The sequence below is a fragment of the Pangasianodon hypophthalmus genome, chromosome 16, assembly GCF_027358585.1.
Source record: "Pangasianodon hypophthalmus isolate fPanHyp1 chromosome 16, fPanHyp1.pri, whole genome shotgun sequence".
Lineage (NCBI taxonomy): Eukaryota > Metazoa > Chordata > Actinopteri > Siluriformes > Pangasiidae > Pangasianodon > Pangasianodon hypophthalmus.
The window spans coordinates 5,257,291-5,282,514 of NC_069725.1; the positions used below are offsets into that span (position 1 = coordinate 5,257,291).

At 43.3% G+C, this 25,224-nt stretch overlaps 1 protein-coding gene across 1 annotated transcript in view; it reads left to right on the forward strand.

Moving 5' to 3' along the window:
* phip (pleckstrin homology domain interacting protein) overlaps positions 1-25,224 on the forward strand; it is a 53,440-nt gene that overhangs the window by 8,526 nt on the left and 19,690 nt on the right. Inside the window, exons 8-19 of the mRNA XM_026944908.3 lie at positions 4,747-4,968; positions 5,187-5,287; positions 5,437-5,507; positions 13,030-13,130; positions 13,230-13,270; positions 15,390-15,488; positions 16,485-16,641; positions 20,640-20,774; positions 21,730-21,858; positions 22,952-23,177; positions 24,537-24,656; positions 24,753-24,936. Coding sequence (XP_026800709.1) covers positions 4,747-4,968; positions 5,187-5,287; positions 5,437-5,507; positions 13,030-13,130; positions 13,230-13,270; positions 15,390-15,488; positions 16,485-16,641; positions 20,640-20,774; positions 21,730-21,858; positions 22,952-23,177; positions 24,537-24,656; positions 24,753-24,936 — 1,586 coding nt within the window. The remainder of the gene's footprint in view (positions 1-4,746; positions 4,969-5,186; positions 5,288-5,436; positions 5,508-13,029; positions 13,131-13,229; positions 13,271-15,389; positions 15,489-16,484; positions 16,642-20,639; positions 20,775-21,729; positions 21,859-22,951; positions 23,178-24,536; positions 24,657-24,752; positions 24,937-25,224) is intronic.

Below are 25,224 nucleotides of genomic sequence, written 5' to 3' on the forward strand. Positions count from 1 at the left end.
TGGAATTGCTGGTTGTATTTTCTTCCACAATGATGGATGTGAAAATTTTGTCGGCTACAAAGATGCCAACATTAGTGACCGTTGCTACGGCGATACAGGAGGATGTGCTGCAGTCAGACCAAACACAAATACGTTTTGCTCAGTTCGAGAAAGACGCATTTGCTCACAGTAGTAATGTTCACCTTTTTATGTAGGTTAACTTTGACGTGTGAATTCACAAGCTTTAAAGTGGTTTTTGGTTGTCGAGTGGTATAACTGGGGTTTCATGCACTTAATAACATTGCACTTTCAAATCTTGAACACTATTATAGACACATCTAACCTGTTTTTTTTTAACTGCTGTCTAGAAAGTTATAAAACCATATAAACTATGACGTTGTAGAGTGCTAGCATCTCATTAAAATCATTTTATGTGTATATATGCAATGAAATGGACATTACGCATTCGAATTACCTCGGACATGGGAACTTGGAGCTCAGAATGATGATTTTTTTGCCACGGGTGCCTGCTTGTTCGTCTTTTGTTAACAACAAGCTAGTCAGCTAACTGTGGTGAGTGATGTATATTTACCTCCTCAAAATGCCAAATATATAGCTAATGTTATAGGTTTAATAAGCAAATATGTCCATACTTTGATTGAGCTTAAGCAAATACTAGTACATACAGTATAAGAATAAGACATTTAAGAATAAGAGATGCTACTTTGTTTACTGGTGATGCTGTGAGCAGCCATGTTGAGTTGACGTCACTTGCTGAACTTGTAGTTGAGGAGATTATCCCGAGTTGCTAAGCAGGAATTCTGAGTTGAGGGGGAGTTTCCTAGTCAGAGAGAAGGAATTATTGGTTATGACCTGTAGTCGAGTGCAGCGTTGTTTCTGTTGATTTTCCAAACTTTTAAGCTACAGGAAATTTCAGATGACATATTTTCCATTTGCCTTGAATCTCACAAGAATTGAAATGTGTCATGTGGAGCAAGTGATACATTTCTTAAGTACTGCTTCTATGTTTGTGATTTGCACTGGTTAAATGAATTCAGAAGCAGAGGTGGACAAATCATACATTTCCTAGCTAGTCCAAGTAAAAGCTCCAGTATGCTTTCCAGGCCCATGTTTTGGCCGGCTGGAAATCTAACTGACCAGACTAAAAAAGAAACACTAATGTAATATAATAATGTATGGCAAGCTTGTTAGCTAGTTAAATGTATTAATAAAGACTAAGGGAAACAAACGATTATATAATGTAGCACATGATGATTGCAACCTCGACAAAAAGTCAGCAAATCGCTGGCCAATGTTTCGGCGATGACGTAGTGCTTTTGCCACATGTAAAAGATTTTTGAGTCTGGCTAGAGTCTTGATTTTCTCTTGATATGTTCAATCTGGATGTGACTGTTGCTTATAATACAAGCATTATATGGCCAGTTTCTGATTGCTGATTCAGTTGTCGTCTGTGCATGCTAATTAATCTACAGAGTAAAAGGTGTTCTGCTGTCAAACAGATTGCGTCTCGGCCATCGTGTGTAGTGCAGCAGGCAGATTCGGAGCGAGTAGATTGTGATATAGTTAGAGCATATTAAAAAAAGCATCCCAGTGAAGAGCATTTCATTTAAATAAATGCTCCGCTAGTAAACCTTTGTTTTGTGAAAGTCAGTAAGGAGCTTTTTCTTTGTCTGGTTGTTCAAGTTACTTGTCTACTGTTAAACTGTAAATAAAAAATGAAAAGCCTGGACATGAAATGTGTTGTACTGGAGGCTTGGATTAATGATTTGGCCATTCCTGAGAAGACATGATGCACCTGCATTTCTCAAGTAGGAGATGAGGGTGGGTGAGTGTGTTCTGTATGTTGGATCTTGATGAGGGAAACTTGATCCCGGTGTTGGCCTGACAGGTCTGTTTGTTCATCACTGAAAACCTGATATACTGAACTGATAAATAGGAGATTCTTGTAGCCACCCATTTTACTTCACTTTGACTTTACATCCATGGCGGTGAAGGAATGTGTGAATATCTCTGAGACATCCTTCAGTTGTTATGGTTGAGTTAGTCAGTGCTTACTGGATGCCCTTACACAGCATGTAGCGTTGCTGCCTCAGAGCTCCAGGGTACACGGTTGGATCCTGAGCTCGGGTTACTGTCTGTACGGAATTGCTTGTGTCTGAGTGGGTTCTCTAGTTTCCTCCCACCTACCAAAAACATGCCGGTAGTTGGATTCGAGACTTCTAACTATTAGTGAATGTGTGAGATGGACTAGCGTCCTATCCAGGGTGTATTGCTGCCTCAGGCCCAGTGTTCCCAGAATAGTCTCTGGGTCCACCACGACCCTGAACAGAATAAAGCACTTACCGAAGATCAGTGAATGAATAGATGGTTGATTTTTACTTCTAGACAGTAGTCTTGCCTTTTTTTAAAAAAAATTCTCACCGATGTCCTCCTGCGCTAATCACATTGTTCCAGGTTTGCATGCTAATAACACGATCATGTCAGATAAGTGCAGCTGAGAGAGCAGTTAAAATGAAATAGCAGTGTTAGTGGTTGATATTTGTAGTACATTGAGTGCATTAACTGGCACAGAGAGCTGGTTCAGCCTGTAGATAAATGTGATGTGATTTGCTTTGCAGAGGGAATATTATTACATGCACTTATTTATCCTCCACCTCCATCATCCAAACACCAACTGAGGGAATATTTTTTGGAAGAAAAGTGTTCATCCCTACAGCACATGTCCAGAGATGTGCACAGTCGATGCCGAGGTGCATTAAAAAAAATTAATCAACAACTTCTGATGAATCAAATCAGAGATTTTATCAGAGTGTTTATCCAAACTGAATTTCTAACATTAGCTAGGAAGTTGGATATGCTGCCTGTGATGTTGCTTGCCCCTGACCAGCATTACACTGCATAGTGTAACCTTTAACTTTGTCATGTGTTTGTTCTTCCTCTGAGAGTGTCTTATTATTCATGTCCGTTTCTCGGTGCACGCTCTCGGGTTCCATTTTCTCCTGCAATAGTTTTTAAATAACCAAAAATGGCTGAACTGCAAAGATTACTCCCACCCACCTCTCCCTCCCTTCTCGCCTTCCCTCCCTTCTCGCCTTCCCTCCACTTCAATCTCTTTCTCCTTCTCTCTCCTGACGCTTGCTCAGTGCGTGTGTGTGTGTGTGTGTTAGGGGGGTGTGTCTTTCTGTGTGCATCGTGGTAAAGTGTTTCTTTTGTGGCTCTGGAAGCAAGGCAAGAATAGGATCATCGTCGTCTCCTTCGTATCGCAGAGCTGTGAGCGAGTGTGACATTGGCATTCAGCGTGTGTGTAACATGCGTCTTTGGGAATGCGCCTGGCCCCTCGTCTCTTACGGATAGAGCCGTAACTCCTAACACGCTGCGCATTTAAAGCACGGACTATCAGACTGGTTTTACAGTTTCACAAATGAGTGTGAGAATGTTTTTTTTAAATGATTGTGATATCCAGCAGTATTAAACAGGAAGTGAAGGTGTAGTACATGTTGTGTGTTGGACTTTAGATTATGTTGTTCCAGTGTTTTTTGTTTTTTTTTTGAATGATGGAAAGCTGCTAGAATGGTTCCTCTTTGTAAGTTGTTTTGCATGATGTCATGGGAAATGATTGTTCATACCCATTACCTCATTTTAAGTTTCAAAACCCACAATGGTTAATTGTTGTGAACACGTTGGCACAGTTTCTACTAGCTAAAAAAAGAAACCGAAAACAGTAAAATAAAAAGTTAAACCTGAAAGACAAGAAGTTGTGATTTCTTATAATGATCAAATGTTTTATTTCTAATAAAAGAACTCATATATATTTGGAGATTATGTTAATCTGAATGAAATTACTTTGCACCAAAACAGCATTTTTGGTACAAGATGACAAAGGTAGAAATGTAATGGTGAAGTGATTGCTGTCAAGAATAAAACACAATAGGATATGCTGTTATGGGAAAACAATCAATGACAGGATGGTGTGATGTGGCCTGATGCAAAGTGTTATACCATGGCAGTTTGCAGACGATATTTAATTACATTTAATGTTAATATTTAATGTTTATATTTTAAAATGGGATTTTTTTTAACCAATTTGGTCTTGCCAAGTTCCACCCACTCAACAACTACTAACTGGGCAATAACACACTCAGAGGAAAGCTCTGTCCACCCTCTTTCACATACATGAGCTCACAGACGCCCACGGTTGGCGAGTGTCATTGTGATTGACAGGGGAGAGGAGAATGCTACCCTCTGACCCAGAGAGCATGGCCAGTTTTGCTCTCTTTGACTCCTGGCCACGGATGGTTGTGACATTCATAACTCAGAATCGTTGGGATTCATAACTCTTTTCTGTTGCCACATATGTGATTTGATTTACATCTTGCACTACTGTCTGAGCTGCTATTATAGAAAATTAATCATCACCAGCAAATGATAAGTGTCTTTTTAAATTTTTTATAAAGGTAGATGCAATACTTTTATATATATATATATATATATATATATATATATATATATATATATATATATATATATATATATATATAGTTATAAATATATTATGCTATCATGCTCATATTGTAGGAGTGGCATAAAGAATTGTTAATCACAATTACTTGTAATACAGTCGTCATTCAAAATGTCATAATTGTGACAGACTCATCAAGACTTGGACGCTGGTGGAGATTCATTTAAAATGCAGTGTGATTTGGTTTGGGCAGAGCGTTTACTGAGCAGCTTTTTACGCTGTTGTAGGGTTCAGATGACTGCCTGGTGAAGATCTGGGCCACAGACGATGGGAGATTGTTAGCCACACTGAGGGGTCACGCTGCAGAAATCTCAGACATGGCGGTGAACTACGAGAACACACTGCTGGCAGCTGGAAGCTGTGATAAGATGATCAGAGTGTGGTGTCTACAGACGTGCGCTCCACTGGCTGTGCTAGAGGGACACGCAGCCTCTATAACGTCACTACAGGTATGCACACACACGCACACACACACATACTTACAAACCTACAAGCTATACTTCACATACTACAGGATAGGATTCTTTGTCCTCAGTTTACTGTGACATAATTTATCATGATATTGATATTATATCATCATATTGCCCAGCCTTACGATGCATACACCTATTCCTATTGTGTGTGTGTGTGTGTGTGTGTGTGTGTGTGTGTATGTGTGCGTGTGTAGTTCTCTCCTCTTTGCAGCGGTAATAAGAGGTTTCTGTCCTCCACCGGTGCCGATGGAACAATCTGCTTCTGGCAGTGGGACGCTCGGACGCTCAAATTTGGGTGAGTGCTCTTTACTCCCTTTTTGCCAGGAGTCGCAACATGTACCTGACCCACACGACTCTGGTTCATTCTCATACACACTCCTAATTTTCATTCTCATTTTCATGTAATGTCATCATGTAACAATGTGTGTTTACACACCCATGCAGGCCACGACCCAGCAAATTCACAGAACGGCCCAGACCAGGTGTGCAGATGATCTGCTCATCATTCAGTGCAGGTAGGCCAGAACCACAGACCTTCAGCCCTTCGTTCTGCCCTTCCCTGTCCCAGTGCCTCATCACTGACAGACGTTTATAATCTGGCTGGTCACACCCATGATCAATATCCATGCAACATTCCATAGATACCAGTGGAATACAGAAAACTAACATTAGTCAAGTTTATTTATTTCAAAAGCCCAAAATCACATGTATGCCTCTTTGGGCCTTACTGGAACTTAAAGGGACAATTTAGCAAATTTGCACAATTTTAGGCTTAAACCAAATATGGACTCACATTAATGTATAAAAATAAACAAAACCATATAGCTGAATACAAGTAATTTAACCTTGGACACCTGAAATCACTTTGTTTCTTTGCAAAGATTCATTCTGACAAGGTATTTAGTCAATTTAGTTCCACTTTTATCTTACAGGTGTAAACGAGCTGTAACACAATGGCACGATTTGTATCAGTTTAGTACTCCAAAGGGGGCACTTTCATGTGAAGCCAGCCAACCACATCTTTTTGAGCTGCTGCTCATGCTGCATAACGTCTCCAGGTTACGTATGTAACCATGGTTCCCCGAGGGAACGAGACGCTGCGTCACGAAACGCTATGGGAACGCCCCCGCGTGACCGCGCTCTGAATCACGTGTCTAATCCGTCCAATGGATGGGCGAGACGTCACGGGCGGGGTGACGTAGCGACCCGGAAGCATAAAAGCCCGAGCGGCGAGCCCCGCGTTAGCTTACTGGAAAATGAAGCAAGCGCCGCAGGGACGCCGGAAGTGTGGCACCGAGACGCAGCGTCTCGTTCCCTCGGGGAACCATGGTTACATACGTAACCTGGAGACGTTCCCCTTCAGGAACTCGAGCTGCGTCACGAAACGCTATGGGAACGAGTATACCCACGCCGCCAGACTTACAAGTCCCTGCCTCCAGGAGGAGGCAAGCCTAAGGCACAAGGACAGAGGAGCTGGGAGTGGCCCGGGTATCTAGGTCATAAAACCTAGCAAAGGTCAGGGGCGTGGACCATCCCGCCGCGTTGCAGATGTCCTGTAAGGACACACCCGCCAGAAAGGCCTTAGAGGCCGCCACCGCTCGGGTAGAGTGAGCCTTGACCCCCAGGGGACTGGGGAGACCAGAGGACTCGAAAGCCAGAGAAATGGATTCTACAATCCACCGGCTGAGGGTCTGCTTAGAAGCAGGAAAACCCCTCTTAGGGGGACCAAAGCAAACAAGCAACTGGTCCGCCTTTCTCCACAGGGCAGTTCTGTGGACGTACGCGTCCAGTGCTCGCACTGGACACGTACAATTGAGCTTCCGATGGTCGGGCTCCCTAAAGGGAGGAGGACAGAAAGCCTGCAGCATGACCGGCCGTGGTGCCGAGGAGGGGACTTTCGGTACGTACCCCGCTCGGGGGTACAAGAATGCTTTGGCCAAACCAGGCGCAAAGTCTAAATAGGAAGGGGCCACCGAGAGGGCCTGAAGATCCCCCACTCTCCTAAGAGAGGAAATTGCCAAGAGAAAGGCAGTTTTCAACGTCAGAAGACGGTCCGAAATCTCCTCTATGGGCTCGAAGGGGGGTTTGCAGAGAGCCTCTAAAACCACGGCCAGGTCCCACGAGGGGACCCGAGATCGAGCTGGAGGTCTGATCCTCAGCGCACCGCGGAGGAAACGTGTCACCCAGGGGTGCCTGCCCACTGACTGGCCATCGAGAGGGGCGTGGCAGGCCGCAATAGCCGCCACGTACACCTTCAGGGTGGAGTGGGTCAGTCCCGCGGAGAGGCGGGCCTGCAAGAACTCCAGCACTGTACCAACTGGGCAGTGAACAGGGTCAAGCCGGCGGTCTCCGCACCAGGAAGTGAAAAGTTTCCACTTCAGGGCGTACAGTTTCCTCGTAGAGGGAGCTCTGGACTGGAGGATGGTCTCCACAACCTCGGTTGAGAGACCGGAAGCGCGGAGTTGTGCCCCCTCAGAGGCCACACCCACAGCTTCCACAGCTCCGGGCGGGGGTGAAGATGGCCCCCCGCCTGTGAGAGGAGATCCCTCCTGATCGGAATCTCCCATGGGGAGCCGTCTAGGAGGGAAATCAGGTCCGAGAACCATACTCGGCCCGGCCAGAACGGGGCTACTAACAGTAGACGAATTCCGTCCCGGCGCACTCTCTCCAGAACTCCCGGGAGCAGAGCGACCGGAGGAAAGGCGTACAGACGCAGCCTCGGCCACGGCTGTACCATGGCATCCAGTCCAAGAGGAGCTGGATGAATCAGAGAGAACCAAAGGGGACAGTGCGACGTCTCCTGCGTCGCAAACAGATCCACCTGGGCTCTGCCGAACATACGCCATATGAGCTCCACCACCTCGGGGTGGAGTCTCCATTCCCCGGGCACCGGCCCCTGCCTCGACAGGGCGTCCGCTCCCACGTTGAGATGACCAGGGATGTAGGCCGCTCTCAATGAGAGGAGGTTCCCTTGGGACCACACAAGGATCTGGAGCGCCAGCCTGTAAAGGGGGCGCGAACGCAGACCTCCCTGGCGGTTGATGTAAGAGACCACCGTCGTGTTGTCGGTGCGCACCAACACGTGGCGGCCTCTTAGGTCTGGGAGAAAGTGTTTCAGAGCTAGAAACACGGCCAGCATCTCCAGGCGGTTGATGTGCCAAGTGAGATGGCGGCCGCTCCACAGACCACGGGCAGGACGGCCACTCATGACCGCTCCCCATCCGGTGAGGGACGCATCCGTCGCTAGCACTACGCGGCGACCAGGAGTTCCCAGGACCGGGCCCTGAGACAAGAACCCAGGTTCTCTCCACACAGCTAAGGCACGGCGGCATCGTCGCGTGACCTTGATCATGCGGAGCGGGTTTCCTCTGTTTCGGAAAAACCCCCTGGTCTTGAGCCACCACTGTAGGGGTCTCATGTGCAGCAGGCCAAACGGTATCACGTTGGACGCAGCTGCCAATAGGCCCAGCAGTCTCTGAAACTGCTTTACAGTGAGTGACCGGCCTACTTTCACTCTCGCGACCGCTGTGAGGACCGACTCGATCCGAGCAGGAGACAAACGTGCCTGCATCGTGGTCGAATCCCACACGACGCCTAGATAAGCGGTTCTCTGAGCTGGAGAAAGCACGCTTTTCTCGGCGTTTAGTCTTAACCCCAGTTCCTTCATATGGGCGAGAACGGCATCTCGATGCCGAGCCGCCATCTGCTCTGAATGAGCTAAAATCAACCAGTCGTCGATATAGTTCAGTATGCGGATGCCCTGTAGTCGCATAGGAGCCAGGGCAGCATCCACGCACTTCGTGAAGGTGCGGGGTGAGAGTGCTAGGCCGAAGGGAAGAACCCGATACTGGTAAGCTTCGCCCCCGAAAGCGAACCTCAGGAACTTCCTGTGCGGGGGAAGGATGGAGATGTGGAAATACGCATCTTTTAGGTCGATCGTGACGAACCAGTCCTCGGACCTGATCTGAGACACGACCTGAGTGACCGTAAGCATCCTGAACTTCAGTCGAGCGACTGAGAGGTTCAATTGCCGCAAGTCCAAAATGGGACGCAGCCCTCCCCCCTTCTTGGGAACAATGAAGTACCGGCTGTAGAACCCTGACTCCCTGTCGTGAGGAGGGACCACCTCGATGGCCTCCTTCCTCAGGAGAGTACGTACTTCCTGCTCCAATACCAGAGCCTGCTCGGGACCCACCACAGTGGGAAGAACCCCAGAAAAATGAGGTGGAGGCGAGCCGAACTGAATTCGGTAGCCTCTTTCTACAGTACGCAGGACCCAATGAGACACATTCGGCAGAAGTTTCCACGCTGCCAGAAAGCTCACTAAGGGAATCAGTCTCTCGAGACTGACCTCTGGTGTAATAGAAGCGGTTAGCTGGGTGCCCTGAGGCGGCGAACCGACATGGGGGAAATGAGCTAACCGCTGCGAAGGCCTCAGGAGAGGCCGCGAGCCTCCCAGACTCGCTACGTTGCCGGGCGAGAACTGGGAGAGGCGCTCGCTGGAGACCGCTGCGCCCTGAAGCACCATAGGTGGCAGGGTTGGCAGATCGACCTCCTGAGGGCACTGGGGGGACCCGGGCACCGTAAGATGAGGTGTACGCCGCGTCGCCCCAGAGGGGCCCGCCCTCGGAAGCCCTGGGCCAAAACCATCAGGGCTTCTTAGCCGCGGCCCTTCTGGACATGAGGACGGTCCTCAGATCCGCCTTAGTGCCCGAAGGGCCGGGCCCAGAGCGTCGTCGCGACTCCTGCTCCCGCCTCGGGGGAGCACGGGAGGCGACGCTCTGCTTTTGGGCCTCCCTGTAGGAGGGGGCCGTACACGGAGGGGGCTGCCCCCGCCCGGCAGCCCCACGAGCTAGAGAGCGACGGGGGAGGAACCGCTGGAACGCCGCCGCCTGAGCACGGGCCTGCTGGTATCTCTCGACGACGGAGTCTACCGCGTCGCCAAACAGGCCCGAGGGAGTAAGCGGGGCGTCCATGAGCACGACCCTGTCCTTCTCTTTCATATCGGACAGGGTCAGCCAGAGATGCCTCTCCGCTGCCACCAGGACTGCCATAGACCGACCGATAGCACGGGCGGTCTCCTTGGTGGCGCGGAGGGACAGGTCAGCGGCCCGCCTGAGCTCAGCTACCTGCTCAGACGTACTCTCCCCCTGCTCATCCAGCTCTGTAAGCAGGTCAGCCTGGTACGCCTGTAACACCGCCATGGTGTGCAGACACGCACCGGCCTGACCTGCTGCCGTGTACGCCTTGCCTACCAGCGCTGAGGTGGTCCGCAGCGGCTTGGTAGGCAACGCCGGAGCCTTCAGGGACGATGCAGCAGCAGGGGACAGATAGCTGGCTAGCGTCTGTTCAACCCTGGGCATCGCCCTGTAGCCGGAGTAGTCCAGCCCCGCCACATTAGCGTAATGGGAAGACGTGGGACTGAACAACCGGGCCGAAAATGGCCTATTCCAGGACCTCGACACCTCAGTGTGGAGGTCCGGAAAAAAGGGCAGGCTCCGGGGCGGAGGTGGCGGCCTACTGTGCAAAAAACGCTCCTCCAGTCTAGAGCCCTGAGGCTCAGGCCGTGACTCAGCGGGCCAGTCAATGCTAAGCTTAGCGACTGCCCGTGCAACCACCTCGAGCAGCTCCCCGTATTGAGGAGACTGCGGCTCAGGGTCGACGCTCTCCACATCGACCTCCTCGGAGGACGATAGGTGGAGCGCCGAGTCCGCTCCCCGGGGGGAAGAAACCGCAGAGCGTGCTTCCGAGCCCAGGGAGGGGACAGAGGACCTGGAGGGTGAGGAAGGAGAAAGGGACGGGCCCGTCTCCATTCCCTCCGCCAGGTCCATCTGCGAGCCCCACGAGCGCAACCGCCGCTCTGCCTCGGCAGAAGCGGGGCCGGCACCGCGAGGCACGCTAGTGAGGGCTCCCTCCTCAAAGAGAGCCCAGCGGGAGCGGAGAGTGCGCAGCGGTAAACGCTCGCAATGTGCGCAGCCGGCTCCCTCGAGAGCCGACTGAACATGCTCCGCTCCCAAACAGGCAACGCACAGACTGTGTGTATCCCCGCCCGTAATAAATCGCGGACAGGGAGGAACACACGGCCTGAAGCGCTGCCCGCTCTCGCCCTTAGTCTTAACCTTGGCTTTAGGCATGCCAACGATAAAACACCAAAAGACAAAAAAGACAGACAATAAACACAGAGCGCTTGCTGAAAACAGGAAGCTAACGCGGGGCTCGCCGCTCGGGCTTTTATGCTTCCGGGTCGCTACGTCACCCCGCCCGTGACGTCTCGCCCATCCATTGGACGGATTAGACACGTGATTCAGAGCGCGGTCACGCGGGGGCGTTCCCATAGCGTTTCGTGACGCAGCTCGAGTTCCTGAAGGGGAACTGGGCAGCGTAACACACTTGCCGTTTGCCCTCTTCCATATACATGAGCACTAGCCTTGGGATGATTAATGATAGTATCTGGAATCGCCGATAGATTCCAACTATCACTGTGGCTACCAAGTCTGACGATTTAAATGTCTGTGGGAAAATGTGGTGTCTGCAGCTTTAGGGTCGACAACAGTAAAGTGTGTCATATTTCATAATATGTGTTTTCCTTTTCATTTATTTTATTTCGTATAAGAAGCTTAATTATCTGCTGTCTGACTTTGAGAACATCCTCTTTCTGATGAATCTTAGCTTCCCTTGTCTGTGTTGCCAAACACGTCAGGATTCAAACTTGTGATCTCTGAATAATAGCACAAGTGCTTTTCTGTTGCACCACTCTGGAATGTTTTTTTTTTTTTAAATATGAAGGCTGCCACTTTGGCCCCAGAAACAAAGGAAAACACTGATAAAAACCCAGAGGTAGAAATACCAGCACTGTCAGCATGTTCTATGAATTCTGGCAGTTATAATTTTGTCTGTACCTGCCTGCGATATTTTCGAACAAATTTAGCTGGTTCTATTTCCCAAAATATAAACAAAATTAAAGCAGCAGTATCCAGACCAGGCAGTCACTGTGGATGACTGAACGAACCCTGAACTTTCATGTTAATGAATGTAGTTTTTCTTTATCGCACAAGCTTCATATCTGACTGCTCGCTCAAACCCATATGAGAGTAAAAACCTTTCACTTGTGCAACTTTTTTGTAGCGTCCTGCAGGATCCCAGTCCTAATCCATAGCTCTAGCCTTAACCAGATGCCCTGTGAACCTTTCTGGCAAGTTTTCTTAAAAAGAAATTGATTAGTTTGCCCCCTGTTTATGTCTGTATTTGTATTTGTTTAGACCACATTATCTGTTCAGTGTAGCTTAACAATGTCATTTAAAGCAATTATATAAGGAATATTTTTGGTGAGACAGACTTCCGTTGCGTGAACCCCGATATCTATCCAATCAGCACACAGTTTCTCAGTCCAGATTTGAATTGCCTTTGCTCAGCCCTGGGTAGCCCAGATACTTAACATTTTTTATTTCTTTATTTTGAAAACGGAATTTGTTCGAATGGGAGCAATGAAATGAGCAATGTGAGTAAATTTTTATCTTATCTGAAAATAGAAACACTGAAACACTGAAAACACTGAAAAAACTATTTTAAATATAGATGCATGATTTATTTTTAAATTGGAGTGAATTGTAAAATGTAAATCTCTGAACACTGAAATAAAACTACTCTGAATTTCAAAGTGGTTAATTCAAAATGAATAAGTACATTACTTTAGATTCACTATGACTTACAGGTGTAAACACAGAATATCCTGCTACTTTGCACAATTATTTATTTAACAATGAGATTATGAATTTTAGTTCAACACCAGATATTGGACAATCCTCATTAATATGTGTGAGTTATATAGATATTTATGTAAAGCTCTGTGCTAGTGACCTGAAGGTTGTGAGTTCAGTATGTGAGCCACTGATGGACCTTCAGCTGCTCAGCTTCATGCTTGGATTGAATTCTGTCTCACTTATAAGTTGCTTTGTATTAAAGTGCCTGCTAATGGATTAAATGTAATGTAATGTAATATAAAGTAATCTAAATATAGTGATAACTGCTGTGTTTCAGGTGGGATGTTTTTGGCTACAGGCAGCACTGATCACATTATCAGAGTTTACTACTTTGGTGGAGATCAGCCAGAGAAGATAGCTGAGCTGGAGTCACACACTGTGAGTGTGTGTGTTGTGTGTGGTTAAAATGAAGTCATGAAAATTTTTCTTACTGACTGGTTATCACACTCTCTTCATGCTTTAATCACCTTTCTGCAGGATAAAGTCGACAGCATCCAGTTCTCACATGGAGGAGACAGGTGAGATGTGTGTGTGTGTTAGTTGTTAAAGGAATTTCAGTTCTGATTAAGGGAACCAGCGTGTGTTATGATCTGATGTCAGCAAAAAAGAGATGAAAGAAAACAACTGACGCCTCATGCCAACACCTACACATGTACACATGTACACGCCCATGCATGGTTTGAAAAAAAGTATATACTCAAACACACATCTACACACACATGAGCATTTACAGTGCTCACGCACCAGATTTAAAGCCCCTTGTGTATTTGCAGTAAAACACAATGCAAATGAGATCCTCTTCCTCTCTAAGGAGATCTGTGTATTTCCCTCTGTCACACTCATTTTAATGAGGGGAAGTCTGGCAGAGGGGGAAGCTGAGAGAAACAGAACAAGGGATGAGGACAGAGTGGGAGAGGTATAAACATCACCCAGGGGTATTATAAATAAGCATTCTTATATGCATAGGGACTGTTTTTAAGACGGCAGGGAGTTGGTACAAAATAACTTGAAGAAAGCATGAATACAGTAACAGTAGGGAAGGGTGGAACAAAAAAAGCTCCCATTTCTACCTCTGTAAGCAGCCAGTAAAAGAAAAAATGCTATACATGCAAAAGAAATGCTTCAAATAATAATAGATTTTGCATGTGTGTGTCTGAAATGTATGTGGTAATATGAATATGCACACTGTGGTGCAGTCATATAATCCACTTTGTAGCTCAAACTCACAATTACATTCTCTGGGTTGTATTCAGAGTTGAGTTACGCACACACAGTGGGGATGCATGCTGCCTTTGACTTACCTCTGAAGTGGAAAGTCGGAGCTCGGATTGACTTCATTTTCAACCTCATTGCATATGAGCTACAAAGTGGGAAAAAACATGTGATGAGTGATGTTTAGTATAGTGATCTTTATAGTTAGTGTCATTGATTTAACCAGCTGATATCGCTGTATGTTGATTGATCTAAAGCAAATACTTGTATATAAAGTATAACTCATTAAAATGTAAGAGGTGCTTCTTTGTTTACTGTTTATGTTGTGTGTGACCATGTGCTGAACTCGGAGGAACTCCCAAGTTCTTGAGTAGGAATTCCAAGTTGAGGGGCTGTTTTCTTTGGTTGTTCCTGGTCAGAGGTCGGAAATGACAAGTTACAGCATTAATACAGAAGCATTAATACTGAAATAAATGCACATCAGTATTCAGACCCTCAGGCTCTGTTCTGACATTTGGCTAGAGTTAAGCACACTGGGTAGAGTTTGCACAAAACAGAGTCATGTATCAGTTAGCTGCAATTAAGACACTGGACTTAAGCGAGCAATATCAGCTCGAGTGTTAAGTCCAGCTAGACTGTCTTGACAGTTTGATGAAACTACATTATATGACACACTGAAATTCATGTTTTGGGTTGTAAACACACTATGGAATGCCTTTCAAGGCCAATATTAAATACTATGAATAATTAACTAATAGTATCATCCCTTTAATGTCCAGGAAACATTTATCTGCTCGGAGAAGATCAGAGAAGACAGCTTCTTAATCAGAGACATTGCTTATCTTGAGGAGTGAATTTTTCATGGATAAAACTCTCAGCTACACTTACTTAAAGTGAGCCACAAACATATCCAGCTCTGCAAACAGATCTGCAAACAGCCTAGGAAACCTTTTATCTGCATGGAGGATATTGGTTGGAGACAGCGTTGCATCACTCCTTGCTTATCACAAGGAGTGAATTTTATATGGATCAGATTATGTTATATAATTATATGGACCAAACTACACTTAAAGTAAGCTGTAAACAGATGAGAGCTTGGTCAGTTTATCCTTTAAAACATGGGCATATTTTCTTTATAGCAGAAAGTATCAGATTAACAAAAAAACACTGGCATTATTGTATTATTTTGCCAACTCAAAATCGGAAATAGCTTACATCCCGTGAACACATTAGAACGCATAAGCAATAGACTATCTAGCTAAATATCAGGAACAAGAAAACATTACTGGGGGTAATGACACAGTCCTAGTACAATCATCAGAGTGCTGGTACTCACTACGTATAGAGTTCTCTTAGGTGGCATGGTCCCAATGAGTGTGAGTTTGAATCCAGCCTTGTTTACACGTGCATGGTGTGTATGTGCAGGTTTGTGAGTGGCAGTAGAGACGGGACAGCGCGAATATGGCAGCTGCAGCAACAGGACTGGAGAAGCATCCTGCTGGACATGGCCACCAAACTGCCAGGGTAACACACAGCACACCACTCTACTATTATTCAGTGTTTGATTTCTTTACATGGTTTAGTTAAATTGAATGGTGTTATAGGAAAATAAGTGGTGGAGTGGTATGATGTCGCTCGACACAACACAGAGTTCCTGTTATCACCACACAGTTGATTATTTTCCAATAACAGCATGTCCCAAAGTGTTTTATTCTTCTTAACCCACAGCAATTTGCCAACAACTACAATTTTAAATTTATTAAAAAACAACACATATGTATTATCTGCTTATAGTTACCTTTAATGTTGTGGAATGTCTGTGAAACAAGTTAGTCCCTGTTATCGTATACGCTACAGCAGCTAAAAACAGTCATTTCATAACCATTACATCACACTTTCCAATATGGGCAGGCTAGTACCACATACGAGTTTTACAGCAGTGGTTCATGATTAAAATATACATATTCACTGTTGTTTCAGTGCCGGATTAGCATTTTATGCTACATTTGTTAAAAATAATTATTGAAAACATACATTTGTAGTTTTTCAGATTATTAAAAACATACATCTAATGCATCTGTATCAAAAAGACAATTAACAAAAGAAGGAGTGCTTGGTTTCAGCCATTCAGCAAAGAATTTTCACTCACTAAAGCCTCACTAGTATAATACAATATATTGAGAATATTGAAGGTACATTAGAGGAGAAGAACACAGATTGAGGTTAATGTTTTAATCTGAATTTCAATGTGGATGAAATGTGTTAAGCAAACTTACACAATTAAATGAATTAAACAGATTTTTCGTCCATATTTTTCAATGTACTAATTAGTGTCTGTATTGTGATATGCGATTCTGTTGTGATTGTCAGTCTGCAAAGCACTCACACAAACTAATTACTTAGCTTGTGTATGTGTGTGTATTTTTATTCTTCTTCTCTTCTAAAGTAGGTCACTGAAAACACTGCAGATTGAGACTTCCTGTGTCTGTTTTTTTGTAATCTTTCTTTTAATTCCATCAGGAAGTACAACCCTCCACCCCTGGAGGACAAAGTGACCAAACTCAAGGTCACTATGGTGGCCTGGAATCGTCATGACAACATGGTCATCACAGCGGCCAACAACCTGACACTGAAGGTGTGGAACTCGTACACGGGCAGCCTCATCCACATCCTCATGGTAAGAACGCTGCTTCATTGTCAGTTCATGTGATTTATCATTCCAGCGTTGGCTTTTTATCATCCATTAACCTTCCTGTTCAGTCAGGATGACCCCATGCTAAATGATGTTTCTGTAAGAACGCATGAAACTGGCGCAGGTTTTTTAATGAACAGGAATACGTTTGTTGTTACAGACATGCGGACCCAGCAAAGTATTTCAGTACTTGGAAAAAAAAAAAAAAAAAACTATAGCAGAGCTGATAAACATATGGAAAAAAAACTGGCAATAATTCAGTGAACCATCATGGCTTCTCTAGCAGATCCTCTGTTGTGGCTTATTTAGTGTATTGCACACATGCATTTATCTCAACTATTTAGGTGATAACAAAATATAACCACTTCAAATTGTCTTATTTATAGACATAAACTAATCATTAATGTTTAAGCATTCAATTTTTTTTCATTTCTAGATTTATGATTTAGTACTACTGTAACATTTGAACATTTTATTATGTCTGTAACATACATTGACTCAAAAAACAAAGTAAAAGGACTTTTCCTTGCACTGACTTACCAGTCTAGTTGGATGGGTGAACTTGCATTCCTTAGCACAGCTTTTCAAAAAAGTCAGGGAGTGTGTTTGAAAGGACGCATCTCTTTCAGCTTCAAATGATACATAAAGAATAACACACAACGGGGCATGTTATAGGAAAATAATCCATGACGGAGTGGTGTGATGAGGCCTGACACGAAGCAGAGGAGCCTGGTTTATACTTCAGGCATGACTTTGTATATGTGTGCAGAAGCAGCGACAACGTGAGAGGCATTGTTCACACACTTGCCTGCATATTAAATATGACATTCATTAGATAGCACGTCAGGACCAAAACATCCCAGTCCATCTGGTTTTCAAGTTGAACTGTAAAATGTTCAGTGATTTCATGCACAGCAGTGTTAAACACACTGATGTCTGTTTGTCTTTAAATTTTTCCACTGTCGTTGTGATTGTTCAATTCAATTTTCAATTCAATTTTATTTGTATAACGCTTTTAACAGTGGACAGTGTCACAAAGCAGCTTTACAGAAATAAATGGATTCACAAAAAATATATTGTAAATATGTGAATTTATCCCTTGATTGTTGTCATGAGCGCTATCTCAAATTGAAAACTCTGACCTTACATTCAAAAGTATTTATTAATCTTGAAAATCCAGAAGACTGCTACAGAAAACAGAAGGCACTGATAGAAGGCATGAGATGAAATGAGGCTACATGTAATAGGAAAACTGATTAGTGTTAGTACTCATTAATGGTTCATAAGTCTGTGATTTGAGACACAATGCTAGTTGGTTTAGCAGTGAAATTTGTCCATTTTATAGTTGAATACCTACGCTTAATGCTGCATGTGAGGATAGTGAAAAGACTAAAATAGCGCAGACTCTCTTCATTTAAATGTGGCTTGTTTGAGTGTCTCCCAGTAAACAGTAAATTTCAAAATAGTAGCACAAAATCCCTCTTCATAATTAGAGCGATATCTATAATAAATTTGTAAAATAAATGAATGAAACTTGTGAACCCATTTGTAACTCAAGTGACCCCATGTGGGGTCGTGACCCCTTGTTTGGGAAACCCTGTGTTCATTGATTATCCGGACCTTTGTAAGCAAAGAATTTTTTGTAACTGGACCTTTTTGTTTTAAATTTTAGTTGAATACCTCTGATTGGATGTTGAATGAATTTGTATTGCCTTAAATTGAAACAGATAATATGTCTCAGTGGGGGAAAAAATACTATCATGCACAAGATCAAAAATGAATTCAGATTATTTAATATGAAATGAAATTACTACATACAGGATTAATGCTTGATTTCTAATTATGCTTCCAAGGTTTGAAATGTGCGTAGTCTTGAATTAATAACTGGAAAATTCTCATATTCCCATTTTAAGTAGACTGAATAAGCATTCTATAGTTTCGTAAATGTGCGACCTGCTAAGCTTGTGTACATTGTGTGTATTGTGTGCCTACAGTGCTAAATAAGTTCTCTTAATGAAGTTACATGATAGGAGTTATCACTGGGCCTAAACCACACTGACAGACAGCAGGTGCTTTCTACAAGTATTAAATTAGTATCTGTTCACCAACATTACACTATGACATTTGGCTGCCACTTCCACTTAAACTGGCTAGAAAATGAAAGTTACAGGCCGTGGTTACAATCAGGGCCTGACAGACTTTCTGTAGGAATATTGCAAAACCGGTTTGAAAGAACATGACATAATAAATTAAATATTTGGGCTCCCGGTTATATCCTTTATCCATAGATCACACCAATGGAGTCTGATATTACATTTTTATTGTGTCAGCACTTTACAGAGTCATCAGTGTACAGCTCATATCAGCAGTAAAACACTAGTACATCTCTGCCAGAATGAAATAAGCTCACTATAGCATGCATTGGCCTAGGACTTTAGTTAACACAACCCAATCTGTTTTATAGTCTTCTGTCTGAGCCTTTCCCCCTTAAAGTGATCTCATTAAACTTCGATATACATTTCATGTTTTGTAGATTAGAGTCCAACGTTTAAGAAATCAGGGGAGATGTGTAATATCAGGATACTTAAAGATACTTAAACATAACTTCATCAAGCACAATGCTAATCTTGATATTTAGATTTTCAGTGGTTTGCTAAAATCAAAATGAAGGTCTAGAATTAATGGCAAAAGGGAAAAAAAAAAATAAAAAGGGAAAAATAATACTCAGAAATCCACACTGGAATAGCAAAACCTTACAACACTGAGTGAAGTGGTATAAATACACTGAAGTAGATGAGGGTTTACAGGAAGCAGGTGAGTTCAATAGGCAGGTGAGTGAGAGTGAGAGATAATATCTGGACTGGATTGTGGATTTGGATTGGTTTCTGGATCAGAGGTGGATTCAGATGTAACACATTTAAAACAATATTAGACTTAGAGATATCTAACTTTTTAGAGATGTCTGAGTTTCTTTATTTTTTATGTAGCTTTTATAATAAAAATCTTAAGGATTAAAAAGGGGAAAACCATTTAAAAAAGTAGAGTGGTGATGTAGTGGCCTAACATTAAATTAGCTACTTATCGCTTTCCAGTGTGACAGGGTAAAATCGCTGGGTCTTCTTTTGGGTACTGACAAAAGACACAATCAGAAAAGTGGACAGTGATGTAATTTCCCTAGAACAGAATTGGGAAACATCAGAATATGATATGAGAATGTGCAGTTTTTTGTGAGATTGTGGCACATATCAGTAGTACTTGACAAATTAAAACAAATTAAAGGTGCAGTAGCCTTTTTTTTTATTTCTTACTAGTATAGATAACATGGAAAAATATGTATAACATGATAAAAGAAAGAGTCAAGCCATGGCTTCTGTACGAGTGTCTTATGTGGCTGAGAAAACCTGTTTGGAAAACTGCTTCATGTTCCGGAGAGCTTGTTTGTGTTTGCACTGGCCTCCTGTCAGTCATCTTATGGACACTCCCCTATGCCACTTCAGTCCGCCCCATCTCAGTCTGAAATTGGCAAGCGCCCAGCACAGCCAGATAATTCTCCTGTGAGCAGAAAAAATCCACTCTGGACAAGAAATGAATTAAAACCAGAATAAACATTGGCAGTGCTTTTCCAAGATGGAGCACACATAATCTTGCCAAATTTTGTCTGATGCACCCTTGAAAACAACAACCACTGATATTCACTCTGTATAATTAAGTAAGGTAAAAACACAATAAGTGTTTTTTGAAGTGTTTGTCTGATCTCTTATACCACAAATTGGCAGTCTGGTTAAATTTTTTTTTAAAAATTTATTAATAAGTGACGCATCATACATTGTAATCATGTTAATGCTGCAGTACATTCCACAAGACGTTTAATTTTCACGTGTCAGTGAAATTAAATATCTTGGTACATAAGGTGTATTGTACAGATTGCTAACAGTATCATGATATGACATTTTTGGCTCATTGTATGACTGCTCTGTTCTCAGGGCCATGAGGACGAGGTGTTTGTGTTGGAGCCACACCCCTTCGATCCCAGAGTGCTGTTCTCCGCTGGCCACGATGGCAATGCTATTGTGTGGGATCTGGCACGAGGTGTTAAAATACGCTCCTACTTCAACATGGTAATCATACCCCACTGCCTGCTTCTCTTTATACACTGCACTGAATTACATTCTCGTTACTTCCTTCTGCACTTATTTTCCTTCTCCACCCTTACATTATTCAGTTTATTCCAATATTAATAAACATTTTATTATTTAAATGCAGTAGTCCCAGTGTTCAGATCAGGTTTTGGATTTTCCAATGGTAGCAAAATCATTTGTTTTTGTATGTATATCAGAATTGAAAATAAAATGTATACAGAAATAGAAATGGAAACGAATGTAAGTCACGAGTGATATTGAAATTGAAATCATACAGTATATCATACAGTACAGGGTATGTGATGTGCTTGCCATGTTTCCTGTTAAAGTCCAACCTTGCGACAGCTTCTCAGGACTGGATCGGGAAGCTGTCGCAAGGTTGGCGAAGGACTTTAACAGCAAACATGGCAAGCACATCACACACGGCACTGCTGCCAAACTTTCACCAAATTGAAAAAGACTGGAAGTGTTGCAGACCAACCGAGAAGTGGATGTCCACGAACATTCACTGATGAAGGCACAACCGACGTACCCTGTACTGTACTTTGTCAAAGGCATTCTTAAAGGCTATCTGAAAAATACATATATAAACTAAGTATGAAAATTTTTGGAAAACATTTTGCTAAAAAGTGTTTACTCTCTATGTATGGAGACTTTTGGACACCCTGCATATTATATACTGTATATGGAATATATGGATTTGTTTTAAGCTTTTAAAATCCTTGATGAATTGATAAAGACGCGTGGCATGTCAGCTGTCCCGTAGTGATCACTAAGTCTGTTTTCGTTGGCTAGCCTCATTTTTTATCTGACTGATTTTACTACTAAACCACTTTAGCACAAGTCTTTGTAGTCTGATTTACTGCTTTTAAATCGTACATGCCTCATAAACGTCCTCTCTGCAGGCTGCATGTTTTATGTGTGTTGCTTTCAGATTGAGGGTCAGGGGCACGGCGCGCTGTTTGACTGTAAGTGTTCTCCAGATGGGCAGCACTTTGCCTGTACGGATTCTCACGGACACCTGCTCATCTTTGGCTTCGGCTCCAGCAGCAGATATGACAAGGTACTGAACTTGATAGGAAAACATTGTTTTTTCCATTTGTCTAGTGTCCACTCTCTCTCTCTCTCTCTCTCTCTCTCTCTCTCTATCTGGTTATCCCAATATGGAAAAAAAAACATATTTAAGATTTAAAGAGTTTATTCCAATTCCACTGAAAGGCGCCCCACCTACCTCTACGTTTATGACTTAATCTATTAATGGAAAGACAACATTACTGCCAGATTTTAAAGAATTAGGATGGGAAATGAGTTCTTAATTTCTTAATCAGCATCATCCACACCAGTCACTGTGCCATCACCTGAGGTAAAAGTCACTAACAGCAATTAAACACGAACCTTATCATCGTCTCTTCACTCCACTGATCAGTGTGGAAATAATCGCTGATTAATTCAGTCTGTTCCATTGACTAAATTTCCTGTCTAATTATTAGGTCATTTAAACTCTTTAAGATCTTCTCTGTTTAGTGATGTGATGGCGCAAGAGCCATTGTGATTTTGACAGCTGGTATCTGATAACAAACCAAACTGATTGCCCATATTTCAGTTTTGTTATGGCATGTAACAATTCAACAACTTTTTCAAAGCATGTCTGAGGAAATCACGCTTAGCAAGCTTTAGACATCTTTAAGCGGACTGACTGTTTTTACCACCGTGTTTGTTAAACTGGCTCCTTACATGATCTTGGAGGAAGATAGCCATGGCAAGATTAAAAAATAAGTAAAAATATTTCCGTGTTGTTTTGGTAAAATAGATTTATGGTTTCATAAAGTTGCAGTGTCAAAGTAAAAACTCAATTTTGGCCAAAAACCAGATCTCTTTTGGCTGTTTACCAGAATTCAGTTTTCCCAGGCCTACCACACATATGTATTTATGATTTGTTATCTTTTTAATGGTGTGTATCTTTGCTTCAAAGTGACCTGTTCTTGTATAGAAATAAATAAATAATCGTTTCTTTTAACTACAGCATACAAGACCACTTTCCTTATTTCAAGCTTTACTCAATGCACCAGTCAGTGTTCTGTGAAGTCTGGATACTTAGATCATTTCTGCTCTGAGTGGCTCTGTTTGTTGTTCACGTGTGCTGATCTGTGTTCCAGATAGCGGACCAGATGTTCTTCCACACCGATTACCGGCCGCTGATCCGTGACGCCCACAACTACGTGTTGGATGAGCAGACGCAGCAGGCCCCCCACCTCATGCCCCCACCTTTCCTGGTGGATGTGGACGGGAACCCTCACCCTCCTCGCTATCAGCGCCTGGTGCCCGGTCGCGAGAACTGCAGAGAGGAGCAGCTCATCCCACAGATGGGTCTGACGTCATCAGGTAGAGAGCACACAAGCAGACGCACATGACAGCATAAAGATAGACCTAAACATGTATTTGTACAGCAGTACGTAGCCATTAGACATTTTTATTTCATGTACTGTTTGGACTGCTTCAGAACTGGTGCTTTGAAAATCCTCATTGGTATAATCTAGTGGTGGACTGTATATCAGTATAAATTGAGACACTGATAGAATTTTCTCAAACTTTAGAGATTTTCAGATATCATCCTAGCGTGACTGAGGAAAACTTTAAAGGCCACGTGGTTGTAGAAAGCATCAAATTACCATTACAATATGTGATATTACTGCCCAATTTCAAATTTTGAAAATATGCTATCATTGTATATAAAATGTTGGCTATATTGCCCACCCAGAGATTAGTCTAGTTTATTTATTATCCTCTTATGATTGCCAAAGTTCAGCACTGTATTTTTGCCTGAGCTGAAGAGTTTGCTAGTATATTATGTATGCCATCGGATTACGCATCTGGGCTGTCAGTTTTTAATTCACATTCACCTGACCGAGAATGTTCAGTAGGCTGTTGATATAAGAGTCACAAATTTTTCTTTTTTACTTCACTCATCCAATAACTGGAGCAAAGAAAAACACTCTACTCCCTACTGACTTTTCTGAAAGAAAGAGTAGACAATATTTCCAGAATCAGGAATATAAAGGCGTGTAGAGACCGTGACAAAACTGAGCAATATCAAAACTGTTACATCTCTAATGCTAGTACACAGTCACCTTGCATTTAGACATTACATCGAGTGAAAATGAACATACTAACTATAGTGGAATAACGTCTTCACGTGCAACGAGAGCAAGACTCAAATTGTATATATGCCAAATACATGCTTCAGTACCATTTTCCTCAGTAGAGGAGCAAGACTATGTGTCCTATGCCTGGTAGGCTAGTTAATGAATTTATGATTTGTCCTGTTCAACCCTGTGATTTTAATCCTTCTATCAGGTATGACAGTATTTGCAAGTCTGTCCACATAAGGAAGTTGTAACATAGCAGTGTTTACTGCCGAAACTTGGTAATAGTTCTGCTAGGGCTATTGTTGTGTAAATGCTGGATTTACCTTCCAGTAATTGTTAGAGTATGTAATACTACAATAAAAACAACAAGAGTTATTATACTACCATTAAGCTAACCTAAAACGTGATTTATAAGTTGCAGCACCTGCTAAAAATGTAAAAAAAAAAAAAAAAATGTCTAAAAATTGTTCTTGTGACATGTGACACTGGGAAAGCTGAAGGGCAACTAACATTCAGTTCTTCCTCTCCATGTCTGTCCATCTGATTCTTTCTCTCTTTCTCTCTCTCTCTCTCTCTCTCTCTCTCTCTGTCTTAGGATTAAATCAGGTGTTGAGTCAGCAAGCAGCGGAAGGTTCCAGTCCCCTGGACAGCATGATCCAGAGACTGCAGCAGGAACAGGACCAGAGACTGGGCTCAGACTCCAGAGCTGCCCGAGGTCAAAGTCCTGCTGACGATAAAGATGATTTATGTGCACTAGGTACATTAATATGCTTAGTGATGCTGATGATGTGGTGTGTGTATGTGTGTGCAGGGTCTGTGAGCTCCCCTACAGAAGTGTCGTCTCCCCCTAACGTGGGTCTGAGGCGCAGTGGTCAGATCGAGGGGGTCAGGCAGATGCACAGCAACGCTCCTCGCAGCGAGATGGCCACCGAGACCGACCTGGTAGCCTGGAGCAGACGAGTACTGGTGCCTGAACTCTCACGCGGAACAGCCAGGTAGCCAACAACACACAAACACACACACAGGACATCCACATACAACATGATGCCTCGACTGTCAGTGTGTATACCTGCAGAGACTTACTACATGAATCTCTTCATGCAGACACACACTGCATTGAAAACATGTTGCCAGTTAAGTGTTTGTGAAGTGTTTGGGGTAAAATTTCAGTTCATGCCCCTCTTGTCTCAAATACTGACATTTAACTTATTTATATGAAAAGAAACCATATAAAGTGATATTTCCTGTGAAGTGTTTTGTTTAATACAAGGCTCTTGATTCAA